The sequence below is a fragment of the Trachymyrmex cornetzi genome, unplaced genomic scaffold (assembly GCF_001594075.2).
Source record: "Trachymyrmex cornetzi isolate Tcor2-1 unplaced genomic scaffold, Tcor1.1 scaffold223, whole genome shotgun sequence".
Taxonomy (NCBI): Eukaryota; Metazoa; Arthropoda; class Insecta; order Hymenoptera; family Formicidae; genus Trachymyrmex; species Trachymyrmex cornetzi.
Window position 1 is genome coordinate 573790 of NW_017296881.1, and position 11732 is coordinate 585521.

At 33.9% G+C, this 11732-nt stretch overlaps 3 protein-coding genes across 6 annotated transcripts; all 3 read left to right on the forward strand.

Moving 5' to 3' along the window:
- Positions 1-1396: 1396 nt before the first annotated feature.
- LOC108760149 (uncharacterized) lies at positions 1397-4936 on the forward strand. The gene is made up of 3 exons (XM_018505953.1): positions 1397-1432; positions 2649-3952; positions 4842-4936. The coding sequence occupies exons 2-3, from the start codon at positions 2662-2664 to the stop codon at positions 4934-4936; spliced, it is 1386 nt and encodes a 461-aa protein (XP_018361455.1). The 5' UTR covers positions 1397-1432; positions 2649-2661.
- LOC108760255 (protein PET100 homolog, mitochondrial) lies at positions 2122-7666 on the forward strand. Of its 2 annotated transcripts, none has more exons than XM_018506077.1 (2): positions 2122-2126; positions 7362-7666. In XM_018506077.1, the coding sequence occupies exon 2, from the start codon at positions 7371-7373 to the stop codon at positions 7611-7613; it is 243 nt and encodes an 80-aa protein (XP_018361579.1). In that variant the 5' UTR covers positions 2122-2126; positions 7362-7370; the 3' UTR covers positions 7614-7666. The 2 variants fall into 2 exon arrangements, with proteins under 2 accessions (XP_018361579.1, XP_018361578.1); XM_018506076.1 differs by lacking the exon at positions 2122-2126 and adding an exon at positions 6612-6654 and having other exon boundaries at positions 7362-7665.
- Positions 7667-8042: 376 nt separating this feature from the next.
- On the forward strand, positions 8043-11383 carry Rassf (Ras association family member). 3 transcript variants are annotated; one of them, XM_018506038.1, is made up of 11 exons: positions 8043-8369; positions 8690-8784; positions 8891-9021; positions 9273-9348; positions 9429-9569; positions 9636-9809; positions 9874-10096; positions 10172-10374; positions 10448-10730; positions 10814-11033; positions 11092-11383. In XM_018506038.1, exons 1-11 carry the CDS (start codon positions 8330-8332, stop codon positions 11150-11152), a joined length of 1647 nt encoding a protein of 548 aa, XP_018361540.1. In that variant the 5' UTR covers positions 8043-8329; the 3' UTR covers positions 11153-11383. The 3 variants fall into 3 exon arrangements, with proteins under 3 accessions (XP_018361540.1, XP_018361539.1, XP_018361538.1); XM_018506037.1 differs by having other exon boundaries at positions 9429-9573; positions 9646-9809; positions 9874-10374; XM_018506036.1 differs by having other exon boundaries at positions 8044-8369; positions 9874-10374.
- The last annotated feature ends 349 nt before the right edge of the window (positions 11384-11732 follow it).

The following is an 11732-nucleotide window of genomic DNA, read 5'->3' on the forward strand; positions in this document are numbered from 1 at the left end:
ACAACTTTGACTGACAAGTTTAACAAATGAATACGCATCACTGTTCTCTTCTCAAAACGGAACGAGACTGTTTGTTGCGACATTATCGTAATTATCATTTGCAAAGATGTTTAGAGGTATTTGGAATTTTCATCGGCTCGTATTTTCGATCACTTTATTTAAATTAGAATATTCATCGTCGAGCACGAGACTAAGTAATAACGTAGAAATAATAACAATATTACAGCTTGAGGGAATATCACCTTGTTTTTTAAACTTATATTTCGCGGCTGCATTCAAATCTTCCATTCATATCATCGCCATTTTTACAATTGGCAAACAGGACGCCGTAGTCGCCGCGCCGAAAGAAAACAATAAGCTAACTAGCTGAAGTCCGCGCGTCTGCGCACGAGTCCCAACCAGGGGTAAAATCACTAGATTATTAGGGGCTCCGCACAATAAAAGGAACAGGGAACAGAGAATAAGAATTTTAACCTATCAGAAATCATGTATTGTGGAATACGCAGGGCGTACTCCACAATACATGTATATGTTTTTTTTTTATTTATGTACTTTTGTGTTCCTGAACAGTTCTGAACTGTACTTACATGTATCTTTCGTGCACTTTTATGCACAAAACTTCTACGACAAATAAATCCTTATTAAACTAAAGAATACATAAATTGAGCATTCCTACATATTCTTTCATAAATAAACTAATTACAACTACAAAACATTGATTTACATACTTGAAGGCTTCATTTTCCCAAATAAAGCATGTACACAAATGCATAAATTTGAAATGGCCGCGTTTCGCGTGAAAATGGATGCGAGTTTGAGATACTTTATAGATCTAGTGACTTTATCCTTCCTTACAGATACAGCGCTTTTCCGACACCGTGAGTTTGTTCTTTTTGGTTGAACTTTTGCACCTGTTCATCTTTCTTCTTCTTCTTTCCTCCTGAAGAGAAAAATGATCTGTTTTCTGTGGCTGAACTAGTCTACACTTTTGGAATTTAAAGTGAAATAGGTATATGTTTGACATTTGTCGAAAGCGAGAAAGAGAATTCTAGTGCAGTTTAGTGCAAGAACAGAAAACAGACCAAAGGAAGAAAAATGAACTGGTGCAAAAGTTCAGCTAAAAAGAACAGACCTATTTTTTTCGGGACCGGCCGCTTGAATTTGGTCTCCTTTTTACTCCGCGTTTTTCTTTCGCCGTTAACTCCAGGGAAATAAGAAGTTAGTTGGATCAGGGTGGTGTATATAAAGAATTCTAAAGCAAATCCATTCAGAAATTGCTAGAAATCGAAATAAGAGTATCAAGGAAAATAAGAAAAGAAATTCATTGATTCAGACTGAAGCAGAGAACTCTGAGCGGACACAGGATTTTCTAAGAGAAACGACATCAACGGCGAAAGAAGACTGACAACGTGGTGGGCAGACATTTTCCCGTGTATGTACAGACATCTTGTAATTTGTATTCAAATACCGCGTATGGGTGTGGTCGAGTAAGGCCCAGTTTCACAATTCACGGTTAACTCTTAATCGAGATTCAACTTATTCATTATCTCTTTCCAATTTTAGAATTGGAAAGAGATAATGAATGAGTTGAACCTCGGTTAAGAGTTAACCGTAAGTTGTGAAACTGGACCTAAGTCGAGTTGCCACTACGAATGCTTCAAAGTAGAGTCCTAGGCTGCGTTCCGTTTCACGAATGATGCGCATGTTGTATTATTTATCCTTGTTACTCACCGAATATTTTAAATAAGAATAAATGATGCGCATAATGCATCGTTTATCCTTGTTGCTTACCAAATGTTAAACAAAGACAATGGATGCATCATGCGCATCATGCGCATCATGCGCGATACGGAACGCACCTATATATTATAAGAGATGCGCAAATGGGATTCTATTGCTGATTGACTGAGCGGTCACCAATCAAAATCGGAAATATCGGGCTCGCATCGATTATCAAATTAAAACAAAGCAGTTGTACTAAAGATCCTGTGTAAGATTCTACAGATTAGGTTAGGTTAGGTTGAAAGTATTACAATACTAGATTAAGAAATATTCTTATTTTTCAATTTTATACTATAAGATAATGATCAACAAAATATGTCATATGATGATAATTTTACTTAAATGTTTTAAAAATATTGATGTCACGTACCGATTTAGTCTACATTTCTCAATTGATATTTCGCAACTTTTTCCCGGTTTTGATTGGTGACGACCGCTCAGCCAATCAGCAAGCGGATCCCATTTGCACATCTCTTGTATAGTACTCTACTTCGAAAAATTTAATCAACCAATCGGAAGAAAGAATTTTACTATTTGACCAATCAAAAAATGCTTCGAAGCATTCGTAGCGGCAACTCGACCACATTTATAGAAACATACAAAAAACAGCCGATTTTACTTTTCTCGGTTTCGGTCTTGAAATAAATATACTAGTGCGAATAACACACACACAGTTTACACTGCCAAATCTTATATATTTCATACATTTTCTGTTTTACCTTATAAAGATTCTAGACATTTCTTTACATCTAATAGAAATAGTTTACGGTCTACTATTATTTTCCTTAGAAGTAAGGTTCCTCTGCTTTGTGCAGTGTTATTCCTGATTATTTCCTCATAAAGAATTAAGATTGTATATCCGACAGGGTGGTTATATATATGAAGATGAAACGTGCTCAGCTAGAGGACATGACTCTTGCACAACTCGAACAAGAAGCAAGAAAATTTCAGTTACAAGTTTCAAACAATAAAAACGAGATAATTGACGCAATCATGTCTTACCTGGAGCAGAACAGCTTGCCGATACTGGATTCAGAAAGTGGCGAGCAAGCTGATATAGAACAAAGCGTAGAACAAGAAAACACACCTAAAGCAACATCGGTGGATTCAAATAATGATAGTAATAATTCTCTAACGGCGTTCCTAGCTACACTTACCTCCCAGATGCAGAATCATAATCAACAAATATTAGAGCTGTTCCGGCAAATTCACCAACAGATGATGCAGCATGAACAATCAGTAGTTCAGCAGGTGTTTACGTTTTGTAATACGAGAGGCACGCAAGTTCCTGTTAAGTCGGTAGAATGTGACACGGTATCAGCAAGTTCTAAAGACTTGCTACTCGCCTCGCTTGGATTCGCAACTACAAGTCAAACTATCGTTGAATCATCACCGTCAGCAAATCAAGTATCTCTATTGGCGCAGCACATTCCAGAGTTTGGTGGTGGTGAAGAAGAAAATGTGGTTGTGTGGATACAGCGCGTCAATGAGGTAGCCCAATTTCATAGAATGACCGACGACATTACGTTATTAGCAGCTTGCAGTAAGCTGGTAAAAGCGGCTGAAAATTGGTACAAGACTCAATCAGGTTCAATGCTAAAATCGTGGGTTGAATTGCAAGCGGTGTTACAAAGAAATTTTGGACAAAAGGTATCTTTTGGCATCCAAATGCAAAAGGTCAAAGCCAGACAATGGATCCATTTCAAAGAATCGTTCCAGCAATATGCGACTGAGAAACTTGCTCTAATGCATAGTCTCAACTTGTCGTTACAAGATTCTATTGATTTGTTAACAGATGGAATTACAAAAGCTTCGTTCAAAGCCACAGCATCGATGATGACAGATATTTCAATAGAACAGTTTGTAGAGAAAATGCAGCGATTTACGGAAGCTTCTAATGAGATAAAAAGATCAGTAAATGATTTCAAAATCAAATCAAAGAATCTTCCCTGTACAAATTGTGGAAAAACAGGACATTTCGAGAAGACTTGCTGGGTTCCAAAAGTCACTTGTTTTTTCTGCAAGGCGAAGGGACACCGAAAACAGGATTGTCCAAAATTGAAAAAGCATAAACCAGTAGTAATGATGCAACCAACTGCAACCAACTACAATTTTGTGACGCGGGGTCTGGAGATATCATCCGTTATGGAAAATAGGAGTATTACAATAAGTAACTCACTTATAAAAATTGTAAGACTTAATAATCATAAATGTAATTTATACGCATTAATTGATACGGATAGTCCAAACTCTTATATAAATTTGTATGTGTATAAAAAGATTTTCTTACGGAAGTTAGATAATTTACCGAATCTCGAGAATTGCTTAATAAAATTTAAAATTTATTTGGAACAATGGCCAAATATACCGTTTAATATTGAATTACAGTTAAAAAATAATTTTAGAAATGATTTAATTATTGGTCAAGATTTTATTACAAACGAAAAGTTAAATATTATAGAAAGACGATTTTTGTATTATAAAAGTGAAATGGGCCCACCGATAAAGACTGAAAGCGAGAAGAATACGTAATAAGTTTATTGTTTAAAACAGTTATATTAATCAGAAATTTCCGGGCAATTGAGAACAATAATAACGCAGAAGTTGATACGTTTGGTCTTAACAATAGTATATTTCAATTCTTATATTACAAATCGATCGAACGTTTCAGCTCCATTTGAGCCATCTTCAACGATGAAATAATTACATGTGATGTTCTTGGTTGTAATTCATGTGATGTATTAAATCGAAGAGTGCAGCAAGTAGTCTCAATTCCAAATTTAAGAACGTAACTGTCAGAAAGCTGTACGGCTAAATGATCGCTAAAGGCTAATAAAGAATTAGCGCAAGACAGTTGTGAAGAGGAAAGTGAATCTTGAAAAGACTTGCCTCCTGCACTCCTTGTGACTGCACAATTTATTATTTAAAATCCATAAATTTTGCATTTAATACGTTATATGAAATAAGTATATATTCGGGCGTTGGAAAAAAGAAAAAAAGATTTTACGTTCAAAAGATGTAAACAGCGCAAACAGATTTTTTTAATGTTATCGTTTTAGGGTGCAATCATATGGAATCAGAAATAGCGGAATCGAATAAAAATGGAAGAAGCAAATGGTATACATTAATCAATAAAAAAAAATACAGAATCTAGTTAACTAATCAGAATTAATTTTATTTTTGTTCCAATTCTGCTATTTCTGACTCTACGTGATTGCATCCTTATCTGGTATGGCAGCGAGTCAAACTTGTATTGACTGCCATATACAGGACGCGACAACGTTTACGTGGTAGAAGTTATCGCTGTAGTCAATAAATTCGCTTTTTCATAAAAGCAAAAAAATAATTGGGCACGTTCAGCGGACTCAATAATTGAGTAAGCACCACTTTTTTAAGTCTGGTAAGCATTAACACTGCTACTGATATATTCTTCTAAATTTAAACATCTGATTGGATGATCTATAAAAATACATTAATAATAGCGAGCGCTCTCTCAACTATTGAATCCGTGCTGAGTGTATCCATTAGCTACCGCGCCAACTTCTACGCCACGCCGGAAGCACTGCCTATGCGGTTTTTTTTTTTTTTATTAAAATTTAGAAAACATCGTTCCGTCTGTGAAACTGCAAATTAAATGAGTATCTTTAGGTTTTTTCGCGTTGCGTGCTGATGGTGATTGAACTAGGTAATAGGAAATTTAAGTAATATGGTAGGAAGACACAGTTGTCAGCATTTGTTCAGATAAAAGAAATACGCTACTTTTATAAATATAGGGCTTTAGCATTGCCGTGTTTTTTTTATTATATTTTTTTTATTATGGATTACTAAAGCACTTATTTGTATACATTGCATTACGGTGTAATATTCATTTCGAAACCCACAACGTGTAATATTAAGGAGATCCCAAATCATCCTAACTCATCTGTGATCGATTCAATAGAACTTACGCACATATGTGTGATTTATGTGCCATTGACACATTATTATCTACATATTACTACATCAATATCGCAATTTATAGCAAATTCAATTGGACGCACTAGTGCATATTAAAGACGTACTAATCTAACTTGCGAGTAAAATCCAAATATTTTGAATTACAAAATACAGATTTTACTTAACGGCACAATAAGATGTATTGAGGATTTTATGGTTCATTCCGTTTTTATATTAATTAAACATTTTTACGTTTATTACGTTGAAAATGAACTTTGGGGGTGTATGTTAATTGCATACGAGGTAGGCTGCGGTCGATTTAGATGCTTACGTGCTTTAAGTGCTTGTAATCATCATTTTGTCTTTATCGTTCATTAGTCGTAAAATAAGAATAGAAGTACTGAAAAGCGCTGAAAGCGTTCAAATCGACCGCAGCCCTAATTGCGCACAAGCCAATTACAGCGCTAGAAAAAAAAATATAAAAAACTTCCTACGCAGAAGTCGCTGTGATATTTATTTATATTCCTAATATCTTCTCTATTGTGCCCAGGGACTAATTCCATCATGAAATCTGCTTGAAATCCCCCCCCCTCACCAAATTTTTTAATTTAAAATGAGATAGAAACATATATGCTGAGTGTAAAAAGTGCAAGCAACGCGAACAGATCTATAATCTTGAAATGCTATGCAATTGCTGGCATCTGATTGGTCGAAATTTATCCATCCCCACCTCATGCGCAATGCTTCACCTTTCTGATTCCACCATGACGCACTCTTGTTATTCGCACAGTTTGTGATAGGAAGTCTACACGCACGATGTGGATCGTAGATGGAAATGTTATCGAAGAATAACTTAAAATATTTCTATCAAGTGATTTTTGTTACATAATTAATGTTTCCTACATAATTATTTTTTCTAACGTTTTTTTACTTAAGGTACAACATAATTCCTGTAACTTTTTCGTCTATGACTGTACTTCCAAATTATGCTGTCGTCGATCTAAATTGCTCTTGAACATATCTGTTATTAGAATATTTGGTCGCATTTTTGTTTATCAAATATAAATAAAGGATATCTACTTTTACAATTGAGATACGATATGATTTTTTTTTTAATAATAAGATCGATAATAAAATAAAGAAGTTATCAACAATGTATATATCAACAGAATGTTTAACCTAAGTAGAAATATTCTAATGTAATTTTTTTCTTTTTTGCACAATGAAGAAAAATTTATATAAAGAGTACTGTAATTAAATAAGATAGATGTAAAGAATTACATATGTAATATGGGCGAGTTTTTTTATTCATCGATTGATTAATTGCATTGTAAGTAAATGTAATTTTGTTATGTAAAAACTGCATTTGCACATAATATGATTGATCAATCGATGAATTAAAAAAACTCGTTCTACACATTGAATATAAAATACAATTATGATAGAAAATAACAGTTAGATTTGATTATTAAGTTATGAATAAAGAATTATTTATGCTGATCATAATCTGTTAACTTATGCTTTAACAATTTTTACAAATTATAACACAAGTTAACAGAATATGATCAGAATATATCAGTAGAAAATGATCCTTGAGAACTGAAGACAGATGGTTGTAACTACAAATGTTTTATATTCCTTAGGTACTTGAAATGGGTTGGGTATTAGAGGTAGCCAAAATGTTTCTCTATTTATCGTTTCCTGTTGGAGTATTTCACTATGTCAATCAGCCAGCTTACTTTGATAAATGGGTGATACAAGCAAAAAAGGAGTACTTCCCAACACAGAGTAAACAGGTGCATGAGGAGATGGACAACTTTATTCACGAATTCAATGCTAAAATTGAAAAGAAACAGTTGGATGCTATGGAGAGACAGAATAAAAACAAACAGTGAAGAAAATATATTATAATGTTTCCAATTGTGTGATAGCAGTAGTAAAATTTATTTTTTTGTACAAAACATTAAAATACCTTTGGATAATTAGCAGTTAGTAAAAATAAAAGTATTGGTGTGAAGACTGCTTTAATCCTCATATTTTTCTATATTATTATAGAAAGAAAACTTAAGTTTCGAATTTGTAGGAAAATTAGCTGTTTTTTATGTTTTAAGCCTCTCATTTTATAAAATTTATTTCTTTGTAAAATATTTTTATTATAACATACTTTTTTTATTAAGATGTTTATTATATAAGGTATTTTTTATTATTTAAGAATAAATGTAATTACGAGTAGAATATATTTTTATGTTATAAAAAATTAATTGTTTTTATGTTTTTTTTCCGTTTTTGAGACAGTTTACTATCATATGTTTTGAATATCTTTTTAATGAATATATTTTATCGCCAACAATGTTATGGTGTATGTTACGAGGGATACAAGTTAGTCTAGGTGGCGTTTGTCATATACGGAGCAGAGAAAATGACGGTACCGATGCCTCCTCTAGAACGAGAGTCCAGAGAATCACTATGCTAGTAACATCTGTGTAATTAACCCGCAGTTACTTCCAATAAGCAAAATGTTCCACTAATGTAAACAAAATGGTTTAAACTATTTGAGGCTCCGACAAAAACACCCGTTGCCGTCCCGCCAGGGTGCCGTGCGTCCGTCATCATGTGGAAGTGCCACAAATGCGGCAAACCCGTTTACTTCGGTGAGTTTTCGCGATTTGCGACTTGTCGAGGCGACTTGCTCACTCTGACAAGTATTATGCTACTCGCGATTTGGAGCAGAGCGATCGATTTACCTCGTTACTGGACGTCATCGATACAGGACACTCGGTTATATTGTGATTAAAGTAAAGACTCGAAACTGTATTGTTACTTTGATTATTTATAATATTAAAAATCAATATACATCTGTACAATATTATAAACTAACAATAAGAAACCTGTACTGTTATTAGTATTAACTCTCAGAGAAAGTTTAAATTATTTAGATACATAATTTAAACAAATATATCAATTTTTTTAGCTGAACGTAAACAGTCTCTGGGATATGATTGGCATCCAGAATGTTTGCGATGTGAGGAATGTGGAAAGCGTTTGAATCCTGGACAACATGCAGAGGTAATGTAAATAAAGCATTTATTGTTCTTTTAGTTATAAATTGATATTTTTTAGTTTAAATTATATGATAATTATAATATATATTTTGTTATTGTATTAAAATTAGCACAAAGGTGTGCCTTATTGCCACGTTCCTTGCTATGGAGCACTATTTGGACCTCAATTATTCGGCCATGGCACAAGGGTGGAATCACATACAAGTTTTGGAAAAAAGGAAAGTCGACCATCTTTACCAAGGTAAACATACATAAAAATTCTATATAAATAATTTAAAATAAATTTTTTATTATTTGTTTTAAGATAGTATATAATTTTGTTATTTTATATTCATTGCTTTAGCATAAACCTAAATTTAAAAAATCCAAGAAGTTCTATTTAAAATAAATTAAAAATTGCAATAGTTGAATGTTTCACTAAAGAAGATAAACATTTTATTATTTAGATCATTCATTTTCTAAATAATTTCTTAAAAATAAATATCTTTTTAGATCACATTTAGAATCCAAGTTGAAAGTTTTTAATCAGTATTACGAAGGCAAAAGTGGAGGAATTCGAAGTCGTGAGGTATAAAGGCTTTTCGAAATATTTGTACTTGGTTCTTATTGTAAAAAATATCTTTGTGAACAAATAGCAATTTAAAACAGGTTAATGGAAGATTGATACTGGAAGGTGCATTGAGAATTTATTGGGGAGTCCGTGGTGTAATCCATCTGAAGGAAGATGACGATCAGCGCACAGTAGTTACTGCACGAAATAGAAACTCATGCAGGCACAGTGTTTCTGAGGTTTGTCATTTTTATTTGCGTTAAGATTTAATAATAATATCTATTCATTGCTTTTAATTATGATAGGATGTTGAAGACGAAGATAAGGCAGATGAGCTATCTAAGAGCACATTGGACAGCAGTGTGGAGAATAATGCAAAGTCTGTTCCAACATCGCCCGATCATTTGAAGAGTCTCACTTTGCCTATGAAATTGGATGTCAAGAATATGGAATGGGACGAATTAGATGAACTCCTACAGGTTTTATTTTTAATATTTATGTTTAATTGATTATACAGAAGTAACTAGAGAAGTATGATTGCAGGTGGAACGGAAGGTTGAGGATGGTAATAAATTATATCAGACGATGCCTGAGAATCTTCCGTCGATAAGTTCGCAATCTAGTGTGGATACGCCACCACTCTCGTCTCAGTCGAGTCTCGATCGATCAGATTCCCGCGAAAATTCGGAAACAAGCAGCCCCAATCATCACACTACTAGTCGAGATAACGATAGTAGCTTAAATAGCACGCCAACGCACAGCATAGGTAGTTCTTCTAGTACAGATACTCCTGTCTGTAATTTAGGAGCTTCTAATCGAAATGGTACGCTTCGAAGAGTAGAGTACTTTGACAACTTGGAGAAGAACCCCGGCAATAAGTCAATTAGCACCGATGATAGCTGGATCGAAAAAGGTTTGAACCGATCGTTGTCCGGTCCTGATTGTCTTCAGAGACATAGAACTGATAGTGACACGGATTCGGTGAATTCTTTGCAATTCAGAGAGGACGACAATATGACTATGTCTACAGACAGTGGATTAGAGGTATCATGTCGCGAATTTATTCTGTCAACTTCATAATTTTAAGTGCACATATGAATTTATCTTCTGATTGCAGCTAGATGGTGTCGTTTTGCGTCGCAAACAAGGCTCCACTGCGATCAGACGACGTCCAGGCGGCAGACGTCAATCACGAAGCCGATTACGACGTCGTTGCTCAATCAATGGCCACTTCTACAATCGAGAGACCAGTTTCTTCACGCCACCTCACGGGTCGCAGATGTCCGTTTGGGTAACGAGTCTAGTGAACACTCAGGAAGTTATTAATCTTATGTTGGACAAATATAAAGTTGATGCCAAGTCTGATAACTTTGCATTATTTGTAGTCCGCGACAATGGTGGTAAGAAAACTGCGATTCTCTAGAAAATTGACTTACGTGTGATTATATTTTTCTTCATTATATGCAATCTGTATTGTTTTCAGAGCAAAGAAGACTGAAGGATGACGAGTATCCTTTAGAAGTTCGAGTAGTCTTGGGTCCTCATGAGAACGTTGCACGACTGTTTCTGGTCGATAAATTATCCACGCCTGAAATCAGTTCCGATGTTGCGCAGTTTCTTAATTTATCTGTAGCAGAATGCCATGGCATACTACAACGTTACCATTATGAAGAGGAACGTCAGATTCTCGTCTTAAAAGACAAGTGAGTACATAACATTTGTCAATAAGAATCGCAATATTATAATAATTCGATATTTCAGATATAAAGACATGCGAAAAAAAATAAAACAAAGAATGGAAGAGCTAAAAGTTCGTTTATAGATAGAATGATGAATGAATGTTCGCATGGATATTCACGCAACTATTTTTATAAGCGATTAAACAATTTCTCTGTAGAAAAATGTTCATGTGGTAAGAATCTATAACTCGTACCATGCCGAATAGGTATGTATTGCAGTAACATGACACAATCTATGACATAAAGCATTTCTGAAATACCATACAATATACGCCTGTATTTCAGTTTTATTTGTAGCTTAATGGGCTTTCTATTACAACAAACTCTCTATTACCTAAGTTTTAAGTCTTAAACCATAAGAAATTAACCAAATACAGTTGAATATGAGAAGAGTAATCGATTATGATTAGTCAATTTCTTGTAGCTTAAGACTTAAAGCTTAGATGATGACTTATTGTAGAAAACCCATAATATTTCGTTATTATGTTCTTTTATTTTAAATTTTTGTTGCATTTATTCTATAATTGTTATATATGGAATTGCTATTAAGAATATACTTTAATATGGAGATCGAATCTCTAGTGATTTTATATCAAATTTTTGCATTTTTCATAGACGACGTTTTATATATATATATATATATATATATACATATAAAACAAT